This window comes from Chrysoperla carnea, chromosome 5, assembly GCF_905475395.1.
Source record: "Chrysoperla carnea chromosome 5, inChrCarn1.1, whole genome shotgun sequence".
Taxonomy (NCBI): domain Eukaryota; kingdom Metazoa; phylum Arthropoda; class Insecta; order Neuroptera; family Chrysopidae; genus Chrysoperla; species Chrysoperla carnea.
The window spans coordinates 60,261,960-60,288,025 of NC_058341.1; the positions used below are offsets into that span (position 1 = coordinate 60,261,960).

The 26,066-nt window shown below is 31.2% G+C and overlaps 3 protein-coding genes across 3 annotated transcripts in view; 1 reads left to right on the forward strand and 2 right to left on the reverse strand.

The window, feature by feature from the left end:
• Positions 1-780: 780 nt before the first annotated feature.
• LOC123300070 (ATP synthase subunit O, mitochondrial) lies at positions 781-4,182 on the reverse strand. The gene is made up of 4 exons (XM_044882543.1): positions 4,035-4,182; positions 3,622-3,864; positions 3,430-3,561; positions 781-1,101 (listed from the first exon to the last, which is right to left on the reverse strand). Exons 1-4 carry the CDS (start codon positions 4,059-4,061, stop codon positions 874-876), a joined length of 630 nt encoding a protein of 209 aa, XP_044738478.1. The 5' UTR covers positions 4,062-4,182; the 3' UTR covers positions 781-873.
• Positions 4,183-5,444: 1,262 nt separating this feature from the next.
• On the forward strand, positions 5,445-6,327 carry LOC123300641 (pre-mRNA-splicing factor SPF27). Its single transcript, XM_044883239.1, has 2 exons — positions 5,445-5,611; positions 5,698-6,327. The coding sequence occupies exons 1-2, from the start codon at positions 5,537-5,539 to the stop codon at positions 6,268-6,270; spliced, it is 648 nt and encodes a 215-aa protein (XP_044739174.1). The 5' UTR covers positions 5,445-5,536; the 3' UTR covers positions 6,271-6,327.
• Positions 6,328-15,444: 9,117 nt separating this feature from the next.
• The window catches only part of LOC123301272 (monocarboxylate transporter 2-like), a 42,615-nt gene continuing 31,993 nt past the window's right edge, over positions 15,445-26,066 (reverse strand). Inside the window, exons 2-6 of the mRNA XM_044884007.1 lie at positions 21,006-21,362; positions 17,431-17,764; positions 16,711-16,993; positions 16,378-16,552; positions 15,445-16,292 (exon numbers count right to left, since the gene is read on the reverse strand). Coding sequence (XP_044739942.1) covers positions 15,445-16,292; positions 16,378-16,552; positions 16,711-16,993; positions 17,431-17,764; positions 21,006-21,362 — 1,997 coding nt within the window. The remainder of the gene's footprint in view (positions 16,293-16,377; positions 16,553-16,710; positions 16,994-17,430; positions 17,765-21,005; positions 21,363-26,066) is intronic.

Below are 26,066 nucleotides of genomic sequence, written 5' to 3' on the forward strand. Positions count from 1 at the left end.
CACTAAATTGGAAATTTCGGCCGAATTATTTAACGGATTTCGCTAATTTCGATTTTAACCGAAAGTTGTAAGTAATAAAACCTACTGTTCATATTAGTTTCATTAAAATCAATCAAATATTTTTCAAGTTACAGTCAAATAAACTGTTTTACCATATGTATGTATACATACATATATATATATATATATATATATATATATATATATATATATATATATATATAACTGGCAGGGGAAGGAACGAAAGCCCCCAAAAAAATATGAGGAGTAGTTCTTAACATTGACTACAAACCTACCAAATTTGGATATGCACCGATGTCTCCTCTTGCGAATATAAAATAAAAATGATGAAATTTCTGAAAAAAATTCCATTCTTGACGTCATTTTGTTGGTTAAACATGTTGCACCACTCCGCGAAAGTTAAAAATTTAAAAAAATATTAAAATTTTGATGTGAAAAGAAAAACCCCAAAGTTTCGCTGCCCGAACTTTTAATCCATGTAACAGCCTTTTTTTGATTAGTTTTACTCCAGTAGTATATTTATATTATTCATTGGTTTTAAAAAATATTATTCAAAATTACAATTTTTAATAAACGAGTGCTTTTACCATTTTTTTGTGTTTGTATTTGCAAAAAACCCTTACGTGATAAAAAAATGGCCATCACTTCCGAAATCAGCGCATTCGAAAAAATATAATTTAGTAAAAATATCTCATGCATTTTTTTTTTGCAGGCCTTTGTAATTTTCAGGACAAAGGGATAAAAATGAATACAAAATTAAAAAATTGTATTTTCTATGTATTTTAATAGATTTTATCCATGACATTATTTTATATTTATTTTTCAACTATAATTCTTCTTGCACATTTGTATTTAAACAGCGGCTGAAATGACATCGGTGTATCGTTTAATTTTTGTAGCGATACTCATATCAACATACTTGTCACCAATAGACACAAGCATACCCCCCAAAATTGCTGGATTGACTTTGGATGTAACTAAAATTTTTTCATTTGGTTTGACGAAAGCTTTTAATACAGCCTCTAATTTTTGTTGTTGATCAGGTTTGAGTGGTGTTGCTGTTGTTATTTCACAAGTGACCTAAAAATATATTCGATTGTTATTATTATTAAATATTTGAGCAAAATTTTGGTAAATAACTCTCTTCCCTATTTTGAAAATTTTTTGTGAAATCGACAAATTGCGACAAAAAAATGATATTTAAAATTATTTTATGGAGGTAAAATATCAGTTAGCATCGGTTGGCCTATTTTTGCTCGCATTAACTAACATGTAGTATATACCGAGTGTGTCAAGTCATTCGTACTCCTCTTAAATACAAAAGATTTCGTTGAATGTAAAGCTTGTATTCATCTTCCGATTCCTTCTGGAAGGAAATTATTTAGATTCATTCTCTTGATTGGTAAAGCAAGTCTTTCAATTAGAAAATTGTTTCTTATAAAGTAACCATAAGCTTTTATTGAAAACTTTTTTTTTTTTTTTTTAAATTCTGTATATTATTCAGACATAGGAATTTGAAGATTTAATATTTCATAACTTTAAATATAATTTCCATGAGGAGGCAGCATACATTTCTCTAGCAAGGATTGAATCGAAGTAGAATTATAACGTTTTCGAATCGGTCACGTGAACGCAGGATAGGAACCTATCCTAGTCTTGAATGATTGAATTCTCAGAACGATTTAACTGAAAGATATCACTGCTGTATCGCTTCTTGAGTTGAACCTCAGAACGTGAACGAGTAGTAGTTTAACGCGGGAGTTAAGCAAAAATTCTATTCGTTTTTAACTCATCTAAATTTTCTATAAATTAATATAGGAATTAAAATGCTCTTAGGTTAGAGTGGCTGTCCTGGGGTGGGACACACTTAGACCATAGGGTCCGTTGTGATACCGTTAATGGGTAGGCCCAACCCCGGCCACTACTCCATGAACCATTTGGAGCTGTTTAAGAACAGTAGGAGGGCTTTGACGTCGACTGACTTTAGGTCGGAGAGGTCGTCAAAGAGAGGCTGGTTTAATTAAGTCCATCTCCTCATGACAAGAGCTGGGCAGTGACAGAGAAGATGAGACATTGTCTCCTCCCCGTCACCACTGTGACAGCTCCTGCAGTAGTCGTGACACTGCCAGGCCTAAGCGTTTAGCATGCTTGCCGCCCAGCCAGTGTCTTGTGATAGCCGCAACAACTTTGCGAACCGAGGCCCTTGGAAATGATATGAGAACTTCGGAACGCCTGCGATTGTACTTAGACCATATCTGTCTTGTAGTACCACAAGTACGTTCTTCCCTCCATCTAAGATTGGCCTTTTTCAGGATATCCTCTTTCAGGAGTAACTTACAGTTCGCAAATGGAACTCCAGGGTATTTATTGATGCTTGTGTCCGGCAGCATTGTGCCATTTCTGGCAAGCTCGTCGGCTTCACAATTTCCTGGAATGCCCCTGTGTCCCGGTACCCATATCAAGTTTACATTCATTTGTTCCGCCAGCTCATTTAAGGACGTATGGCAGTCCTGTGCTACCTTTGACGATAGATAGGCTGAGCTGAAGGATTTTAGGGCCGCTTGGCTGTCGGTGAAGATTGTAATGTCTCTGCACCTAAGGGTGTTCAATCTTAGACATTCACAAACCTCATGAATAGCCATCACTTCCGCTTGATACACACTACAGTGATCTGGCAGCCGAAATGATAAGACGCAGATAATGATCTTCAGAAAAGATCCAACAACTCACCTTCTTCTCTAACTTAGATCCGTCAGTGTAGAAAACAACGCCCTTTGGCTTAACTAGGTTCTCCTCCCAACCCTGCCTGGAAGGGATCTTTACTGAGAACCTGTTCCCAAAATTAGGAAGGTAAAACGTAGTTAACGAATTTTGGAAGTGAGATGAAAATGCTCTTGCGATTTAAATAAAGCAGATATGGATTTTACATGTCTTGCATTTAAAACTTGGACAAATTTGACTGCTTTTACTTTTGTACTCATTTTCCAACCATGAATTTATAGTATTTTAAATTTTTGTAGCTCAATTATTTATGAGTAACTCATTTAATTTCTGTCAAACACATTCGTTTTTCGAAAAATGTTTCGAACAAAAGTATTTAGTAAATTATTAATTTTTTCGATTCCATTGTATACTATCTATAGTCTTTTGAAAACAAAGGATTTTCGTGTGTAAACAGTTTTTAGTTATTTTATAAGGAACAGTATTTTAGTTAAAAGTATAACGAGACGAGTATCAGTTACGAGATTAAATCTCACTAATGAAAAATACCAAAAAGGGTCAACCAATGCTAAGTCAATCCCTTGAATACCCGTTTTCCGATCTGAAAGTATTTTCATTTTTTCGTGGCAGGCGGAAGTGTTAATTACATAAAATATCGTTTTATTTAAATATTGATCATAATATTACCTCGCCACGATAAGCAGCCATAATTATATTGTAAGCATTGATCATACCGTCCAATTTACGCAAACGTCCATTTTCTGCTAAGAGTTGTAAAAAGTTTGAAGTTGTTGATGAGTATTTCGCAGCTGTGGCAATCTGAATTTTAAAATCAAAATAAGTTTATGATAACTTAATGATATGAAAAACATTTCCCACCTGTTTCATAGCCAAAGATTTGGTTTCACGCCTAATTGTTGGGTTGTCAACTAATTCTTTTAATTTGGGATCTGCTTTTGAACTTTCTTGAAAAGATTTTAATTCCTTTTCGACATTATCAATTTGTTTTTGTTTTGAAGCTGCTGAAAATAGTGCATGAGCATATCTTCCTTCAATGCCAAAAACTTGAATGGGTGGTTTAACCATTTGTGAAACCATTGAGCTCGTTGAAAGTGATCGTGTCTAGAAAATATAAATTACATGACACTTTAAATTTTTCTTCCTCTATTTCAAAATAGTCTTGCGGTCAGGGAGTTTCGGTGTTATGTAAGTCATTAGATTAAAAGGGATTTTTTATACACGGGAATTTATCAACTGGTTTAACGTAAACTGAATTTATTTGTTCTACATACCAAAAGTGACAATTTAAGTGATGCCATTTTGAAATTTATTTGTAATGTTTGATATTAAAAATTAAAACCAATCCAATTAAAACGACTATAAAATGTCTACGAATGACTTCTCTTTACCACCAACGAGAAGTAATAATGTCACATTCGTCGGTGTCCTTCCAAATCAATGCGATGTCAATCTTATCGTGTTTATTCCTAAACTTTTCTGATTTTGTATTGACCATAGACTGGCAAGACAATTACAATTATTTACAGACCTAGAATAACATGACCTATCGGACATGGAATAATATAACGTATCGTTTACAGTTCTGTTTTTGTTTCGGGCATTTGGCAAAAAACCATTGAACCATAATACAAAATAAAGTAATAAAATATCCTCATTTAAATAATTTTTTAATATACTGCATGTAATAAAAAAATGATGTGTGTACTTATGTATATATATACGGTCGTAAGAAGTTATTTTTATTTGAAGTTGCAATTAAAAATAGTAAATATAATAATTTATAAATAATATAAACAAATTATACATACTTCAGTTAACTTCAATGAAAAAAAAAGGTAACTCATTATTGATAAACGTTAAGTAATCAGGCGGTCTAAATTGTAACTACTGAAAAAGCGATCTACTTTCTGTTTAATGGTACAAATTAGTATTGCCAGTTGGCGGGATTTACCTGACTTGAATTTGAATATTTTTATTGGCCTTAAAAAATGGTAAGTACAAGTATTGCCACCTGGTAGTCGAAATTGTAACTACTGAGTTCGGGGCTTCTTGATTTTAATTAGTACGAATTATTACCGCCAGTTGGCGAATTGAAACTCCCAGCTATCAATAGTAAACTGTAATTTTGGTTATATAAGGTTATTTACCGTGTTCATAGATGTCACTTCATGTGTCATTTATTACCATTGTTTATTCTGTTTGACATTAAGTTTATCGACTAACTCCATGCGATAAAAAATTATAACTAACTTCAACATGTAGTTTTCACGTCAACCAGTGTGCACGCATAATAAAAATTCACTCTCATTATTTTTTAAAATTTTTTTATAAAAAAGGTCTAAGATGTTGGAATTAAGGGACTACTCTTACTCATTATCAAAATTAAAATGTCTTAACATGTTCTAGCAATCTTAACATTGAATAAGTAAAATTTAAATAAATAGTTTATGAATTACATTTAAGAAACTTGAAGAACATTATGAATGATTCATTAACTGAATCAGTGCTGAAATTATTTGCCATTTTGTTAAGTTCTTTATTTCACAAAAACAAACTATTTAATAGATGCTGAGCCGAATGCCTATCGAACGTTAAAATTTCCATGAATCTTCTAAGTCTATGGTTTCAGAGAGAGAAGTTGACTCTTAACTGTAGTTTTCTTTTTCTAATAAACTGTCATAAATATTGTATTAATTTGACAAATAATATGAAAATAATGCTTTTGTTTTAAAAGTTTAATTTTAGTTCTCATTACCATAAAATCGATTTAAAAATGACAACGGAAGCTTTAGTTGATGCTCTTCCTTATATTGACCAGGGTTACGATGAACCCGGTGTTAGAGAAGCTGTAAGTTAAATTTATAACCTCACATTTTTATTTTTCAATATTTCTTTATTAAGTCTTGAATAATTTTTGATAATATTTTTATACAGGCAATATCAATGGTTGAAGATGAATGTAGACGATATAGGCCAACAAAAAATTATCTAGAGGCTTTACCTCCATTAAATTTAAGTGCATTTGAAACAGCTGCACTTCGTACAGAATTGGAACGATTACAAAATCGTGCACCTATGGATACGTTAAGTATGAAACGTTACGAATTACCACCACCACCAGCTGGTCGTTTAGGTGAACCTCAAGCTTGGGCTGAATGTGTCGATAATAGTTGTGCTCAATTAGAACATCAGCGTGTTCGGTTACTGAATTTACGACTTGCATTAACGCATGGCCCAGCTGCATGGAGGCGATATTTGGAAACTTTAAAAAATGTTGATGATAAAGCTCAGGCAAGATTAAAAGAATTAAGAAGCGCTTTACACGATGTTAATTGGCAGCGAAAGTCATTGCAAACACGTGGAGGTGATCAACTACGTGGTTTAGAAGCACGGTGGGTTGCACTTGTATCACATAACTATGAATTAGAACAAGCCTGCTCACAATTAGAGGATGAATTAGCTTTACTTGCAAAGGAGACACCGACGAATGAAAATACACCAGAATGAATGCAAATCAATCAGAATAAACCTATTAATTTTAAGTTCTTAAAAAATCAATTTACTCGTCCCTTTGTATAATAAATAAATTTTCTAATAGAAATATAATAAATTTAAATTATTATAAGAAAAAATACTGTCTATGCTATTGTTTCTGTAAAAATACACATTCATAGAAAACTTGGTGATAAAACAGGTAAGTAGATGACATTTGATTTTTTTATTTACTTTCTGTGAAATTATTGAGACGCCAACATTTCTATTTTCGTTTTCTTTTTTTGTTCTTTAACAAAAAAATATACAAAGAACCCCGAAATATTAGATAGGAAAATGTCTTTCTGTAAAACTTTTTCTACTCCATCCTAAAATGTTCTTTGGATCATTCTGATCAAAATCTCTCACGGCCACAAAAATTTTTAACGTGTATTTTTCGAGCTACGCGCGATTTAAGCTACGACTATTTTTCTTCAGATCAAAATGTTCTTCAGATCGTTCTGATCAAAAGCTCTCGCGCTCATAAAATTTTTAAACCAGTAGTTTTCGAGCTACGGGCTATATAATAATAATAATAATGTATAGCTTTGATCGCCGTAGCTCGAAAACTACCAGTTAAAAAATTTTGTAGCCATTAGAGCTTTTGAACAGAACGATCTTAAGAACATTTTGGGGGCGGTTTGAAAAAGTTTCACAGAAAACCATTTTTCTAGTCATATACCTACTAAAGTCATATAAGTTTGTCTATTTTTTCAAGTTATCCGATTTTTTGCAAAATTTGATCTTGTAAACCGTTAGAGATAGAACAAAAGTTTTAATATAAAACATGTTCCTTATAAATGTTCTTTTTGTTTGAAACATTTTTTCGTAAACATCATTGTTTATCCGTGAAGGGCGCAAATTAGGGAAAAATTTCGGTGTCCATTTTCTCCAAAACTATAAAAGATAGGAAGTTGAAAATTTTCAGGTAGCTTCAACTAGTGGTCTTGTGATCTTTCTAGAAAAATATAAAATTCTAGAAAATGCTTTTTTGAAAACCACTGATTTTTACGAAAACATGTTCCAAACAAAAGTTGTTTATTTTTTTATAAGAAAAACTTTTTATATTTAAACTTTTGTTCTATCTCTAACGGTTTAAAAGATGAAATTTTGTAAAATCGTGTAAATTGACAAAATAGACAAACTTTGAAAAGCTGAATCTCTGAAACTATCGGTCCTATAAAAACCGGCTTGATCTCAAATTGTTGCAAATTTAACCTTCCTTACAAAACAATCCTTTCGGGTCAAAATCGGCAAAAACTGAAATAGGGTGAAAATTTTCGAGGTTTTTCTTATATTTCGGCATGATCCTAATCGGCATGATAATATTGCCTTTACATTGCAAACAACATATCAAAAAAACAAAAATATCTGATTTGAGGCAAGGTCTAATGTTTAATTTGATTGAATCACATACTTAACCATCTAAATGTATGGGCAGTCCAGGCAGTGTAAATGTATGTTCTGTTCCAATTTTCTTGTTTATTTTGCTTACTTCGCTTATATTATAATATTGATACCACAATAATAACAAAATAAAATATTTCTATAATTTTTTTTTATTAATCACCGAAAATTACAATTATTTAACAGGTAACTTGAAGATTTAAAGGAATTCTTTTGGTAATCGGTTCGAAAATTTGAATTTTATACCAATAAATTTAAATTTTCAAATGTAATACAATTTTCTTTTTTCGAACATTTGTACAATTTATTTTCATTTTCTATAATTTCATTCTAATTACATTTTATTTTTATTATATATCTCTTTTTGAAATTTGATTTTTTTTATTAAAATAAAATTATACAAATTTTAGTTTGATGATTTTAAAAAATGATTATATTCAATGGAATATTTCTTCAACGTGACAAATTTTATTTGGATACAAGAACAAACAATATATTCTATTAGCCTACGCACTAACTAAAATTGAGTTTGACGACTTATTACTTTATTACTTATAGACGTGCTGAAAAAGGGTAAGAACGAAAGAAAAAAAGGAAGAAAAATAAAGGCTTATTACTGGCAAAACCCATCGACTATAGAAGTCGTACAATTTTCTCTACTTGGCAAAGTACGTAATATCGAAAATTGGCCGAAGGTCTGTCTACAGCGGAAGCTCTAAACGAAACATTAAAAGATTATTACAAGTAATTTATTATGAGACCAAATCTGCTCATACAAATACAAATCACTAAAAATTTAAATTTAAATGGGATAAAAATTTCGGATGTGTCAATTGCACGTTTATTTGTTTTTCAATTACGATACCCTTGAAGGGAAGCAAATTTTAATAAAATTTTATGTAAAATTTTTATTTTTAAAGATTTTTAGGGGTTAATGACAAGATAAGCAGGTTTTAGAAATACTTATAAAACTAATCTCGGTAGTTCAATCCTATAGGAAATAATCGTGGCTCGGCAAGTCTGAAAGAAAGCATCTAAGTACATGGGTATCTGTAAACGTTATGCTTTTTACAGGAAAGAATATAACGTATAATCTAACAAGAAACAATGTGCGTTTATAAGCAGTTCATTTTCCATTTTTCTCTAAAGCGTGCAATTACAAAAAAGAGAAAAAAAGTTTTTCGGCACTAAAATTTGTCACGTTTACAAAAGCACACAATTTTTTTTTGTTATTAAAATTACACAAAACATGTTCCTTAAAGCTAATTTAATTTGCTGATACTGTTTACTTTATTTAAGTAGAAATGAAAACATTTTCCAATGTTTAGTTTAGACAAGGTGTCTCAGATAAGTATAGACAGAAGAAAAGCAATTCTACATTGAATTTCCATTAAAAAAGTAATTACGCAGTTTTTGGATTCGAAGTATTATTTACGAGAAACGACTGCTTTGTTAATTATCATTTGTTATTGTGACAATTTCTCGATGAATATTAGTCATATTAAAATTTTTATAATAACCAGTTGTGGAAAATAGTTAACGATAATAAAATAAATTAAATATTGCCTAAAACCTGTGACATTCATGCTTAAAATCGCCATATTCGCGAAATCATTATCAAGTCAATAGAAGTCAGGCCTGAAAAATTTTGGAGTTGAAAATAAGTAATGCAAAATTAAATAAAGTTGTCTTACTTCCCCTTTTTTTAAAAACAATTCACTTTTTGAAGTCAAAATGTTGGCTTACATATTATTTTTTTAATTAAGTTTTGTGTAATTTTCATAATTAAATTAATATTTCTATTATTTTAATTTACATAAAAATTTATTTAAATAACAATTCGTTTAAAAATTATTACTAAAATCATTACAAAATAACAGTCTTTATTTATAATACAATGATGAATCCTTTTGTGATTTTCACCACTTTCGGATCCTAAATTTGTATACAAAATCAACAAATGAAAAATGAATAATTCTACGAACCCATAACAAGTTTATTTTTTTCATACAACAGCATGCAAATTTTAGGAAAATTAATAAGGAAACATATTAAAAAATAATAAAACTGCAGTAAAGAAATTTTTTTCATATAGATTCCCATCGCTTCAAACCACATTTTTCCTTGACTTTCGTTAAGGGAACTGCAAGTTGCTCCTCAAAGAGGATATCTTAAAAAGGGCCAATCTTAGATGAAGGGAGGAACGTACTTGTGGAACTACAAGACAGATATAGTCTGAGTACAATTGCAGGCGTTTCGAAGATCTTATATTACTTCAAAGGGCCTCTGTTCGCAAAGTTATTGCGGCTATTACATGAGACTGGTTGGGCGACATGCATGGGCCTGGCAGTGTATCACGACTACTGCAGGAGCTGTCACAGTGGTGAGGAGGAGGAGACAATGTCTCATCTTCTCTGTCACTGCCCAGCTCTTGTCATGAGGAGATGGACTTACTTGAGCCAGCCTCTCTTTGACGACCTCTCCGACCTGAAGTCCATCGACGTCAAAGCTCTCCTGCTGTTTTTAAACAGCTCCAAATGGTTCATGGAGTAGTGGCCGGGGATGGGCCAACCCTTTGTCGGTATCACAACGGACCCTATGGTCTAAGTGTGTCTCACCATAGGACAGCTACTCTAATCTAACCTAACCTTCATTAAGGGTAACGAAAATTTAATGCCTACAGATAAATTATTGGAAGTCTTATTTTCACAAGTACAATATAAAAATTCCTAAAATATAAAAATTATTGGAATTTACCTATTCTGCTAAAAAATAAGTTTTTCAATAAAAATTATACATGAGATTATTAAAACATAAAAAAATTAGGTATCAATAGTGAAAAGTTGAAAAATTATACGTAGATTTTGAGCCGATGAATCTGAACCTGCCTTAGGGTTTCGCTAGGGCACGCCCTTTATCTAGATGGTAATCCGATGAAATTATACCATGTGATCTTTGACGCTAAAAGTTAGCGTCAGACATCACCATGAAATCGCACTCGAATCACACTCACTATATGTAAATACATATTTTATTTTGAAGATTTTATATTTTTTAGTATGTTCATCATTGCTATATTGACTATGTCTTATCGAACAGGGCAATAAGTATCTAAGCTGTTCGCAGGTTTTACAGGAATCGTTCAATGGGTTATTTGCGGAGTGCTATTAAACTAGAGAGTGGAAATTGAAGATAGGGATGCAAAAGAACAAAAGGGATGTTTTTTCATCCCTATCTTCAATTTCCACTTTCTAATTTAATAGCACTCCGCGCTTTTTTCATCTTTAATAATTTATTAAACGATTCCTACAATAAAAACCTGTAAACGTCTTAGTTTCTTTCTATAGTACATAACTAATGTACTTAGACTATTAACTAAAAATTTTAAAACTGTTCTTCGATAGAAAGTAAACTTGTTATGGCTCTTCGACTAATAAAATAATAAATGGTTATTGAAATATATATAGATTATAAAAAATAAAAATTTATACAGTTTTGTTTTAAAGTAACAATTTAATATTTTACATAAATAAATAGACAAGGAGAGCGTAATTGTTTCGAAAATTTTTTTTTGTGATATAAGTTCATAAATTGGTTGCTGTATTATCCGTGATTCATTAAGTTGCTAGCAGGTTCGAATCTAGAACTAAATGTTGAAGGCAGCTCGCCTTGGAGAGGCCCTGTATCAAAATTAGTTGGGGGCCCAAATTAAGAATAAAGATTTCTCACGAATGAAACTAAAATGCTTGCATTAAATTAAATTAAATATTTATTGGTTATAAGTTATCACTTTCTCCTAGACATTGAGCTAGCCAAACAATTCAAATTAAATATATACTTTGTTTTTAATCTTTTTTTCGGCAAATTGATTTATTAAATCATAGCTGAAGATGATTTCAGTTTTTCTAAAATTTCTCCCTCTATAGACAATAGTGAAAAGTCTGATAGATAGCCTTTCCTGTCCCATCGAAGTCCTAAAGTAATTTTTATCAGTTTTAATTTTAAAAAACTTTTGTCAGCTGTTGCGGTTGTATATGGAAGGTTCAAGAATAGAAAGCATGTTGTTATTACCTCCGGAAAACCAGATGCATGGCTATTGAATTTTATCAGCAATAATTCCATGACTTCTTTAATGGAATGCATTTTTTGAATTTCAGATTTTAAGCATGTTTTCAGAGCACACACGTTAGGGTTCTCTGTAGTCCGGGGGCCCTATATCATTTGGTTTAGATTAGTTATTTCTGTACCTATTGTATCACAAGATTTTCATAACAATCGCGTCCTCATTGCCTTGTTTAAAAAGATATTTTAAATAAATAAATAAATTATTGCTATATTTTTTACTAATTTGATTATAATTTCGTCTCTCAAAATATCAAATAAATTGAGGGCTATATAATATCATACTATATATAATTCGTTTTTTGATCGTAAATTATTTTTTTTACTTAAAATTTTAATCAATTCCTTAAATCAAATATTTAAAATGACTTTTGATTTACTATTCCAGGAAAATTATTTTTTTTGAAAATAATTTATAACAATTAGCTTAATTGTTTCTTATCATACAAAATTCTCTAAAACGACAGCTTTAGAAGATAAGAGTGATATGATTAGGCTGAGTATAAATTAAAATTTTATTCTTTACAGTTTTTGGATCCACTACCAGATAGTACATAATGAACACTTTGTATGACACGCCAAATAGTAGAAAATAAATTTTACTACGGTTTATTCTTTTACATTTTATATCTAAGTTTCTCGCATAAACGAATAGTGAGGTCCAAAACCCTCTTCGTGCGTTCGGACCTGAGATTAGTTATTTGAGTTCATGAATGACAAAACTAGCAAAAAAATTTAAGAGGGTAAATTATATTAAATTTTATTTTCTAGAATTACTAGATTACAAACGATAATTACAGTTTATCTCGTTAATGGTAGATCTGATCTAAAGATTGCAAATAATTTTCTCTTTTAATTTATCGCCTATTTCACTCTAAACGTCAAATGAGGTAGTTTTGGCGTATCTCAAAATTCATGTTTGGCAGAAAAAAAAAACCATTATGCTCCTTTACCATTCATTATATGTTTTTTGTGGTTAGAAAGACATTGGTAATGTATGGGATTGCCAAGGGGCTTTAAGCCGGATAAGATCATTAGTAAACTTTTTTGGGTAAATTTTTCAAAAATAATTGATCGTGTTACATAAATAAACTTGTTATTTTAAAGAAAAAAAGGTTAAGACTACAAATTAACCGCAGTTGAAAGTTGCATATAATGGCTGCGTTTAGACGAATTGTCGATATATGAGGGGTCGTTACTAACTGAGCAATAACGAGCGCTCATATCAGCTGGACCCATTGACTTTATAGTTATACATAGACTAAGCATCACCTATCTTTCCGTACAGACTACAGTGAGAAGCGTGCTAAAACCTGAGGTAATTGCTTAGGTAAGCTAATGACATTTATCCAAAAAATACTTTTATCAAAAAAATATACATTGAATATAGGGATATTTATCAAAAAAACATACATTGAATGGCAAATTTTCATATCACAAAATGTTTTACCTATAATATCGTGATTTCACTGAACTTTTTCACTTATCACTTTACATTTTTTTACGAATATACAATGGATTTGACCTAAACAATTACCTCAGATGTTGGCACGCTTAAAATCGTTTGACACTCAGTCTATGTAATGTAATGTCAATTGCTGGATCATAACCAATTATACTTACCAACGTATATCTACAAAATTTCAAACCGTTGCAAATTATTTTCAAATTTTTTATGGTTTTTACCTGGATCTTTAAAAATTTATTTAAAGCTATCTTAACAATTTTTAAGTTGTTTGTTTTATTTTCATTCCGTTTTCTTGATTCAAAGTTAGGCTTCAGCGTCCACATTTTCTAATAGGATAAGTATTTGCTATTTTATCAAATTTTAAAATCTTAGGCAAATAGCAGATTTTCAACTCTTAAAAATTTGCTATTTCATCAAATTTTAAATCGATTCACAAAACTGAATCGCAATTTTATAATGAAAAGCCCTATTAATTAGTAATAGGTTTAATATGTTATTTTTTTCAATTCAAATTTGTTTAAAAAAACTTATTGTAAATCATATCTAATAGTGCAGTTAAGGATGTCACAAATAAAGGAAAATAAAAGAAACTGCTCGCATCTTGCTTAAACCTCATTGAATGTGTTTCTTAGGCGTCAAATATCAATGGTAAAGTAGTAGTTAGTTGTGCAAATGTTTCTATTTGTTGATAAACAATATGGTAACAAGTGAAATTTACAAAACTTAAAAAACTTCCGAATAATTTTGCGGATATGGAACCCTAAACTGGCATTTGAAACATATCTAAGAACACCCTTCATTAAATTGCCTTTTTCCTTAAAACCTTTCCCAAATTGAGCCGATTTGGAAGATAACCGACAATTTTTTTCGGGTACGAAACCCTTAAATCGCAATTGAAACATAACTAAGATCATTTTCTATTAAATTACCTTTTAAACACAACCAAAAAACTCAAAATCGGTTCATCCGTTTAGACGCTACGATTCACAGACAGGCAGACACATAGCGGTCAAACTTATCCTTTTTTTTTAGTTCGGGGGTTAATTAAATGATCAATGCAAAAGTTGTCTTAATAATTAATAAATAGGCAACTTGTAATACATAAATATTTGTGTTTGTCAAAAATCGAAAAACTGTTATACATGTATAACTTACTAGCTGTTACCCGCCCGCTTTGCTGGGCAACATCCCCACTTGCACCCCTCCCTCCACATTTCCTTGCGTTGGATAACAGTTTTGTAATGTACACGTCATGCTCTTTTATTTGATATCCCACTTAAGTATATTTGTAAATATTCGATAATTCCTTCCCACTTTCTCGCTACACCTTTCTACCCTCCGAAGGTTAAAAAAATTTCTAAATGTAATTTAAAACATTCTGACCAAGTTTTGAACTATTAAAAGCCATAATTGAAAAATATGAATATTTTATTCATGAACACCCCCGCAACCCCCCTTGTGGGTGGAATTTCGTAAAATCCGTTCTTAGCTGACCTCTACTTGGCAAACGGAATATTCCTGCCAAATTTCAAGTCTCTAGGTCTTATAGTTCCAGAGATATCGTGATGAGTGACTATCTATATCTATAGAAAGTCTCCTATATATATACAAGATACATGATACAAGTTGCCTATTAATTATTATTTATGAGATTTTAGCAAATTGCGAGCGATTTCTTTCATTTTTCTTTATTAGCCGATTTTTGAAACATCTTTTACTGTTCTATAAGTTTTATTTTTTAATTTTAAATGTTAATTTGACGGTTTTTTGTAGTTCGTTTACGAATTATCGAAGTGACATTATAAAAATGGATAATCATGTTTTAGCGAGAACTTAATTTTAAATAAAAAATTTAATATATAGTCACATACTTTTATGAAGAAAATTTGATGAATCCGGTTTTTTGCTTAATAAATTATCGTTTTTATTACATTTTCTAATTAATTTTTATAAAGCTTAATACCCTATTGAATTATAGTTAAATTACTATAGGATGTTTTATGTCAATCGTAATTCTTAAGACAAAACTATTGAACGTATTTTCTATTTCGAAGACATTGCATTTTTGAATTCCGAGTAGTATTTTCACGGAAGAAAACGGAATAAAGATTTATCCAAACGAACACGTAAAATCAAGTTAAAAAAAAACTAATTTAAACCGAGGTAGTTATTTGTTCTATAACTTGTACATTACGTATAATTGGTCGTTTATAGTTAGCCCAATGATGATTATCCCAACGTGTTGCTAAACCTTCCGGTACACTCTTTGAACTACGCAATTGTTGTGGCTTAAAATATTGGTTACAATTCATAAAATCAGCTTGATCTGTAATACAATGAACCGATGATTGTGGTATAACCATTGCTGGTCCATCAGGATAATTCATATGAGCGGCATACGATAAACTTTTATGTAAACCATCTCTATAGTGATACTGATTCGGTTCACGAATGATTTTAAATGAATGTCGATGATGTGGATTACGATTAATAAATGATGCATGATGATTATGATTATTATATTGATTCATAACACGCTCATAATGATTTGGTACAGTATTTATATTTGAATTAAAATGATTTGATGAATTATAACTATTTGTTGTATTATAACGATGATTATTAAATTGCGGTGATATTGGACATAAACATTCACTATTTATATTTGATGTAAATGAATTTGATGGTTCTGGTTTTTTGGCATAGCCTACAAAAAATAAAAGAACAGCACCGATCATTGTAAATACAAAACTAAAATAATAACCAGCTTTTGGATTTGTTTGATTTATGTAACCAGTTATTGGTACACCTATTAATATTGGTATGGATTCAGCACCTTGTACAAAACCCCATGCTTTTGTAAAATGTCTGGCACGTACACGTTCTAATGTAAACATTTTTAATGAATACATAAAACCACCTAAACATATGCCGTAAAGGCATACGAATAATACATAGCCATGATATCCTTGGACAGCGCTCAATGCTAATAATGAAACACCTGAAAATTAAAAAAATATATATTTAGGATGTCTTGGGATCTTACGCTATTATTTTAAACAATATAATTAATTTGAAGTATTTACCAATTCCAACCATAGCAGCTTGACATAAGTACTGTCTACTAATTAAACATTGTGAACTAGGGCGTACTGTAACTAGCCCAAAACCAACGCAACCTAATGCGGTCGCAAAACCAAGGAATGTTTGTAAAATTACTAATGCACTATCTTCTAAGCCCTCATTGTATCCTTGCAGTGCCTAAAAAAGGTACAAATTAATAATTATATAATATTGGAAATATTTAGTCAAGAGTTTGTTTCATTTATTATTTTAGAATTGGAGTTATTTGCATATCAATTTATTATTGAATTGAATGGTCCGATCGAAGGTTAAGCATATAAATAAATTATTATTACCAGATAGAATACAGGAGTATATAAACCTAACGCAGCGGTTGCAGCTGCTGCAAGAAGCATACGTAAAGTTCCACTACGTAATGGTGAAAAATCAAATAATGGCGGTTTTTTTACACGTATATGTGTCTTCTTTTCTTTAACCTTCTTACGTTGATTTTTTAAATGCATTATTGCTCTACGTTGAGGATGATATAAGCTTGCTGGACGATATACAATTCCAAGAAAGAAACCAACGGTTAACAACCCTGTTACAGCTTGTAAACCAAGTCTCCAACCAAGTTTCCTAAAAATAAAAAATTGTTATTCTTATTATTAGCATTAACGCATATTATATTATTTAATAATTTTTTGATTGCACGTACAAACTTCAATTTGACGAATATAAGGTGGTGTCGAATTATCGAATTTGTCGGACTATAGAGTACTTCCGCAATCCCCCTGTAGCCCGAAACTTTTTGGAAAAAAATACCTCGTAATCCGTCAAATTACATATCAAAGTGATAAGATTTCAATCATTTTCTAATTTCAGACACGAAGAATTCATATATTTATAATAAATCTGCATTGCCGTTATAATTATGGCAGATCACAAGGGGGCCCGATTACCGCGGGACTACTGTATTAGTTTTTTAAATTAAAAACAGAGAAATTTAATTTTGATTTGAAGGCATAACTTTGAGTTAACTTAGAGTAAAAAAAAAAAAAGAAAAACGAACAAACCCCACTGCTTCTTTGTAGAGCACAGAAAATAGTGCAACTCCAACTCCAGTACCAGCTTGTACAACCATCTCAACGAATTCACGTCTTCGTTTAAAGTAATGTGCAAGCACTAATCCAGATGTTTCACGTACCATTCCGGCGCCAGCGCCAAGGACAAACCCATAACTGAGTAATGCTTGATGATATTGTGTGGCAAATGATGTGAACAAGCACGCCAACGCCATAATTAAACCGCCAAGTACGGCAGTTAATCGTGTTGATTTTCGCCGGCATACAGCTACTATAATTGGAGCTGATAGAAATGATACACATAAACACATTGCTCCCATCCATGCTGAAACATTGTTTTTTTCCCAAGTATTATTTTTTAATAAAAAATACCTACTGAGAAAACTCTAGTCTTACTAGAATCAAGCGTTAAATTGATGTTATATTAATAAATCTTTTGCTTGTGGATATAAAGTTTCAAATGCGAAAATGCACCTTGTCATATGTCGCTTGCAGGCATCGCTAGGAAGTTTACTACAAAATTTACAAATTAAAGAGGAGGACTGACGGCCTTGAAAAAAGGAGAAGGATGCAAACTTCAATGAATTTTACAAGATTCTGTTAAATTGCTTAAGGTTCATAAATTCTCCTGGAAACAACTTGGTCTGTCAAAGAATACATACACTTAAACTCGCTTTTACTAAGCTATGTTGGAATAGTAGAATATATGCAAGGTGTCATAAAGTATAAAACGGCTGAAGAAGTCGAAAAACTTCTTCGACCGTTTCCATACTTGATAGACTATAGTGTATATGATTATAGCCAATTTCCGACTGCACAGTCTGAGGAAAATTCTTTGGCTTAAGGATCAAACTCCATAAGACGAACGCAACTCAGAACCCACGGTACACGACATAAAAAAATTTATATGTTGATTTCGGGCTGAAAACTATGAGAATGAGAACGATGTAAAAGTTTTCATTTAACAAACAATGAATGCAATTACACCAACATCTCAACAAAAAACATCAGTTGAATAAATTTTATTATAAATTTGGAGAAAAATAAAAAATACCATATTAAATGATAAATGAATTTTACCCAAAGAGAGTTTGTAGAAAGTTTTGTTTAAAACATTCAAATTATATTAGAAGCATTTCATTTCTACATAACAAACAATTTGATGAAAAGTTTATATAATGTTCTAACTGAATGTTTATTTGAAGGAAATTGGATCGTCATATCAATTTTGTATAGACTTGGGAAATATCTATACCGTGAGGGAATTTCGTCAAATAGTAATTCTTGGAAATAATACCCACATTGATAATCGTAACAAAATATGAAAAAAATAGTCATGAGAATGGACATTAACCTGTTAAAATCGCAAAGGCAGTCCCGTCTTGGGAAATATCTACACCGTGAGGGAAATTCGTCAAATAGTAATTCTTGGAAATAATACCTACATTGATATCCGCAAACAAAATATGAAAAAAATTGTTCTTATCAACTTGATAAATATTCAATCATTTACATACATATCACTGTTAATTAATAAAAGTCTCTCCGTGATAACTTAAACCAACATAAATTCACTACCTTTTTCGAAGAATCGTTTTGCAGTTGTTTTTTTTACCCAGAGAATTTTGCAAGGATTGAAATACTAATTATGTATGCGCCACTTGTTCAAATTTTTTTTTAGCGAATAGTGATATTGCATGATTGCGATATACGTACAGGGCCGGATTTAAAATTTTGCCGCCCTTGGGCAGTCGAATAAATGCCGCCCCATCACTGAAATTTCACTCAAAGTTATATAGATTTGATATCTTATTTAAAAAAAATTAAAATATTTAATGAATTGCAAATAATTTATTATGCTTATTATATACTCAATATAATGTAAGAAAATATGTTTTTGTTCTTAGAACTACAAATTTTGCACTAAGCTTGACTCATAATTATATAACAATAATTTTTTTCACAGACAAACACGTCTGACTTTTTGATTTGCAAATTGGTCGATTAAATCATCACAATTCAAACGTTGAAGTACGTCCGATTTGACAAATAATGTATAAGTTGAATTTGTTAAATTATCCCCTAAATAATAAATGATTAATTGAAAGAATAAAAAATTCCTATAGAGAACTTTTGATGACTATAAAAGAAATTTTTTTCCACTTTTCAAATTTTGCCGCCCTAGAAAATTTGCCGCCCTGGGCACTAGCCCCGAAAGCCCCTAGTGTAAATCCACCACTGTATACGTAGCGCCACGTTTTGAAGGTAGAATTTGCCCATTTACACCAACATAAAGCAAAAAGTAAAAGTAAAAATTTTCATTTTTTCACTTGGTTTTCGAGTAATTAGGTACAGTCTTTTTGTGATAGAATTTTGTATGATACCATTGAACCTTATAATAAACTTTAAAAAACCCTAAAAAATTAATTTATCTTGAAAAAATCTAATTTCGAATTATTAACGAAATTATCCAATTTACACTTTAGATCAATAAATCAGGAAAATAAAACGTTTTTTTGCTTATAAAATCATTGATGTGGGAATTGAGGATAGGAGGATGAAAGTGAAAATCTGTTGGTGCTATGTAATATGTCCATCTTTTTTCCCATATAATTTTCGTCCCCTAAGAAGTGAAAATTGAAGTGAGCTGATGACTAGATCTCGCCTAAGGTATGGAAAAAAAAATTGAAAAAATCATATTTTTGTTTTGCTGCTTCATAAATTTGGGTGAAGAAGATACAATTTATGGACATCTGCTAATAATAATGTGAGTAATGTTAAGTTTGGAGTTTATATTGAATAATGTAATTGCCTACACATTAAGCAATATATTATGTAATATACAAATACTTACTAGTCCTTGCTAATATTGAAAAGCGAAAATAACTAACTAGACTATCTCTGTACCAAATTTCATTTAAATCGGATCATTAGTTTAGGCGAGATTGCGTAACTCACAGAAAGACAGACAGACAGAGTTATTTTCGCATTTATAATATTAGTAAGGACTAATAAGGATTTGTTTATTATATAATATATTGCTTAATGTACTTATAGGTAATTGCATTATTTAATAAAAAGTTCAAACTTAACACTACATTATTATTAATAAATGTCCATAAATTGTATCTCCCTAATTTATGAAATGTCAAAACAAAAAATGACCTAATTATCGGCCCACTTCAATCTGTACTTCTTAGGTGACGTAAATTGTATTGGATAAAGGGTGGACATATAACATATCACGAGCAGATTTTCACTTTCACCCTCGCATCCTCTATCCCCTAATCAATGATTTTACCTACCATTACCGAAAAAGGTTCCCCCACATCACCTTTACATAATGACAACAACATTGGAAGGACTACAGATCACGAACAGAACACGTCTCTCTTTTCGTCCACAGTTCGAAGAACATTTTTTTTATGTTGTAACGGTTTTTAATGTAGGTATTATATCACGGAATTGCTCTTTGAAGGATCTCTCTCACGTATTCTATTTCCCAGGGATCAGTAGTCCCATAGCCCTGCCTTTACCATTTTGGCAAATAATTCTAAAACTCTTACCTGTATACATAACATATGGTTCTCGATCGGCTGGATTACGTCGACTAGATACATGTTTTGTTGTATATAAATATAATAAACCGAATGCCAATTGTAAACCGGATGTTAATAAATGTGCTAAGAATCCTGCACCACATACAATCCATCCCCAACCCCCTTCTGGATAATAATGTGAACGTATTGCGGCCGTATCAATGTCACGACGTCTTAATGCTGGCACGTTCCTATGCAACGAATGTAATTCACGATCACATAACATTGGATATGTTGATTCTTCATCGTCAAGGTTATTTATAGCACCACTACCAGCTCTAGGTTGTGTATTATATATACGAGGTGGTGCTTGTTGATGTATTTCTGGAAAAATAAATAATGAAAATAAATACAAATACTTTTTATTCTACTCATAGTTTTGTTCAATCTTTATACAGGGTGGATCATTTTAATCTATTATGGCTATAATAGCTCGTACTGTAGTTAATCAATCCAAAAATTCCTCAAAGAAAAGTTGCGGAGTTTGATGAGGGTCACTATTTCCTGACTATTAGAGTGAATCTAGTTCTTCGGGATTGCTTTAATATTCAATTTAGATCTTAAAAGGTAAGAGATGAAATAACACTTTAAATTCAAAAGTTAACACTTTAAAGTCAAAGAAAAAGAAGGAGGCGTCGGAGATACCGTTGCACCAGGTACCTCTGGACTGAAATCAATTCTGTTCCCAATCAGCGATCCCAAAACCCCTTAATAACGAGTTTGGACTGATTATATGAATTTCTCGAAAACTCCAGGAAGCGACGAAGATACCGTTGCACCATGTATCTCTCAGACTAATTTTGTCACTATATTCGTGTTCAGCGACACTTAAAACCCCCGGGTAACAAGTTTGGAATCATTTTCATCACTATTAACCGAAGTGTGAATTTAATATTAACGGCCAATTTAAAATGCAATTATAAAATGTATATTAATCATTCTAACTGCATATTTTTAATTTCTTATTAATCCAAGTAGGTCACAAAATTTTTTTGCACCCTAACGAATCGAATGCCGAAAACCGCATTCAAATCCTACTAACTGCTAAAATTTTTCGAACTTCGATCATTTTTAGTGCTTCGTTTCTTCGTCTATATATAGATGCTATTGATGTATACCAAGCGTAAACATCAATTTTATTTTGCATTATCGTAAATAATGTATGCATATAATTTAAATATTTTGATTAATTTATGTATTACTAATGTTTAGATAAATAAATAGACCTATGCATCTGTTTTATTATTGAATTTTATTTTGCATTTCATTAAAAAACTGGGAAATGTGTAGCCCTGTGAAAATAGCACCCCAAAATACGAATTTTCATAAACTGCTGATTGGATTCATTTGTCCATCATTTGTCCACCCAAAATTTTCGTTTGCGTCCACCCTCAAATTGGAAGATATGACCAAATTAAAAAATTTTACATTAGTACCCCCAGATGCAAATTTTCATAAAATGCAGATGTCATCCGTTTGACAATTATTTGTCCACGTTTGTCCACCCAAAATTTTTCAATTTTAAGACTTGCTTTTTTAACTGATAAAAAAAAGTATAATCCTATAACCGATAAAAACATAAAGCAGAGTTCACTTTATGATAGGTTTTTTTTGGCAGTATATCTTTACATACAAGCGGCAAACCCCTTTAAAAATTATATTGACTGACCAATCACTGAAAATATGAATGCGACTCAACATATTTGTACTTTTCGTAAACCTTGGATCTAAAGGAATCAATTGGTAAAAAAAACAAATTTGTACGAGTAGACTATTAATTGTTATAAACAAATTAATTTGTTAACTAATAAACAGTAATTTGTTAACTAAAAACCTATATTCGAAAATAATTTCTAAGATGAAAACGGGTAAAATAAAACACTTTTTACTCTTGTAATTTTTTCGTGTTTCAGTGATTGGTCAGTCATTTTCATTTCTACGCACTTTTTCAAGGGTTTCCCGTTTACCTATCAGTTAGGTATATTAAACGGAATGTTCGATTTACATTTAGGCATGTAAGTAAGAGGTATAATAGGTGTTATATGAAATTGCAAAAGTGACTTGTATTATGTTGTAGTTCATCTATTCAACTAAGAAACTCCCACTCTCCAAGCGTCTTACAACTATCTCAACGCATATCGAAGCTTCAAAACATGTATATAATACTTTCCACTTAGATGCATTGCTTAACGCATGTATTCTGTCATACTCGTGATATTTATATGCCTAGATGTAAATCGAACATTCTGTATACTTTTTTAGTTGTTAACCGCTGCGTATTGTTGGCGTCATCGAGTTTAAAATAGCTAGAATAATAACTCTTAGAAGCCATCCATAAAGTACGTTACACAAATTTTATGATTTTTATAAAAGTTTCATATTATTAAATATATAATTAAATAAAAATTAAATATAAAATAATTAAATTAAATATAAAAGGAATAAGTACTTATTATAAAAGATGTAAATATTAAATACTTTTAATATAATTAAAAATGATTTATCAATGTTGGTGAATATTTTTATTGTTATTTCTATATATAGTGTGATCGTTTCAAAAGTATCCACCCGTAATAATTTTTGACCTGATGTGATTATTGATTTGAGTGAAAACACATCGATTTAGATATCGAGGGGGAAGTTCAAAACTAAAACCTAGAGAATTTTAAGTATCATCCCTTCGCTCCTAGCCACCCCAACTTTGAAATTTCAAATGACACCTTCTACTTTATTATGACGTATAATAAAATTGATATATTACTCTTGTCATTGATATATTATTCTTGGAATCATACGGTAATGAGGAACAGGCTTAGGTATTTATTGGATTTAATATAATATTTAGAAGGATGTAGTTTGGTAAGGGTGAGGTTAAGCAAAGATTACCAAGTTACAAAAGTTACTTAAAAAAGACATTTTAAATAATATTTGATCAATTTTGGGTAGGGTTGATTTGACCACTTTTGACGATTTCATCCCCTCCAGCTCCACGGATCCAAGGTTAGAGGTCACAGAGAGTAGTTACATCAAACCTAGGACCTTGTTGATATAAACCCTGATACGAAGTTTCACAGCTGTCCCCTCAGCCTCCCTAGAAAATCCCATTTTCCAGTATTTGGAAATGTTTTCCCCATGGTGTAGGCCTTCTCGAATTTTTCCGGATATGTGGCTTATACCAATCCTAGGAACACCTTAAGGTCTAGCCTTGTGCCAAGTTTAATCGAAATCGTTAGAGCCGTTTTTGAGAAAACCCCAAAAATCCAGTTTTGGCCTAGAAGGAAGTACCCTTGAAAAAAGGCCTAGGGAAAAAATGAAAAAATCGTCTGGAATTATGACCAAACTGAACCTATGTACCGAGTTTGAGAATAATCGGTTGAAAATTGAAGGCTCCAACTTGGTAACAGACATACCGACATACCGACGGACGCAACATTTTTTAAAAACCACTTTTTTGGGATCAGTGACCCTCAAAACGTGTATTTCCGTTGAAACCCCGATACCGATTTTTTTTTCGATCGCAATACTTTATTATATTTATAATATAATAAAGTATTATATTTATAATATTATAATAAAGTAAAAAGGTGATTAATTGATAAATAAAATTTAAAATTTTTGGTATCATTTTCATTTCCACTCTTTATCAACAAAAGTGCACGTGTTTTACCATTATTGCACGTGTGGGTATAATTGATTGAGTGGATATCGGATTTTCATTTTTATGCACAGTTAGATAAGTAAATATTAATTATTTTTAATATAATTAAAAATGAATTATCAATATTGGTGAATAACTTTATTTTTATTTCGATAACAGGGTGTCTTAAGGTGACCGCCCATTAGAAGTTTCTGGAGAACCAAACAGAATAGAAATTTGAAAATTGATATTCCACCGTAACTGTTTGGGATATATCCGCCTAAAATATTTTCAATTTTGTGACACTTCCGGCTGTACCGAAAGTTGACCCTAAAATCATTATTTCAAATGAAATGCCCTATTTATTTTTAAATAACTCGCTTAAGTCAATAATTTTTAGTATATTTTGTAATAAAGTGACCCCCCTTAATCTTTAAGGTTTTCGAGATAAACGATATTTATTAGAAATTTTGATGCAAATAGATGTGGGGAAAAAGACTTTCATACTAAATTAGGTAGAACGTTCATACCCAGCTTATTAAAGAGCTAAAAGGTGCTACCGCACTTGCGATAAACTACTAAGTTGGTGGTACGAAAAACCACCGAAACCGTGGTGCCAAAAACCATGTGCAAAAAACCACTAAGTTCCTCTTTGTAGTATCTGAAATATCACTTTCATTCAACAAGTGTTGTAATTGTGCAAAAAAAAATTTTTTTTAAATGGGAACACCAATTTATTATTTAATAGTTTTGATAATATTATCTGAATAGATGATTTTGTAATACCCATACCTTGTTCTGCAGCTCTAATGGAAGGATTAGGCTGGGTTTCAAAATATGCCAAAATGGACGGACGGAAAACCGGAATTGGACTAATTAGATGATTCTATGAACACCTATACCAAATATTTTTTTCGTAGCATCAATATTTTTAAGCGTTACAAACTTGAGATTAAACTTAACATAATATGTATACTATGTATATTTCATATATACATGGTATAAAAATTGAAAAGTGTGCATACCTTTTAGCTGCGTAAAACAATCTCTTCAAGTATTATGAAAGGGAGATAAATGCGATCAAGAGAGGTGGGGGCTATACAGTGGTGGTTTTTACTTTTATGCCCAGTGAAGCGGTCGGGTATCAAGCTAGTATTTCTATAAATAACGCAGTGTCTTCATCTTAAATGTGACACACTGTATATTATTATGCTAAAACTTTCATGATTATAGGAATTAGCTAATAGTGTCGCACTGTGATCATTTATCAAGGAATATTTCTGTTAATCAGAAAGTTGTTAGCCTGATTTAAAGATTATATCTACGATGACTTGTTATTTCTTACGAAAAGTAATAAGTTAGTTTTGAAATGTCAAACCACCCAAGCGTAT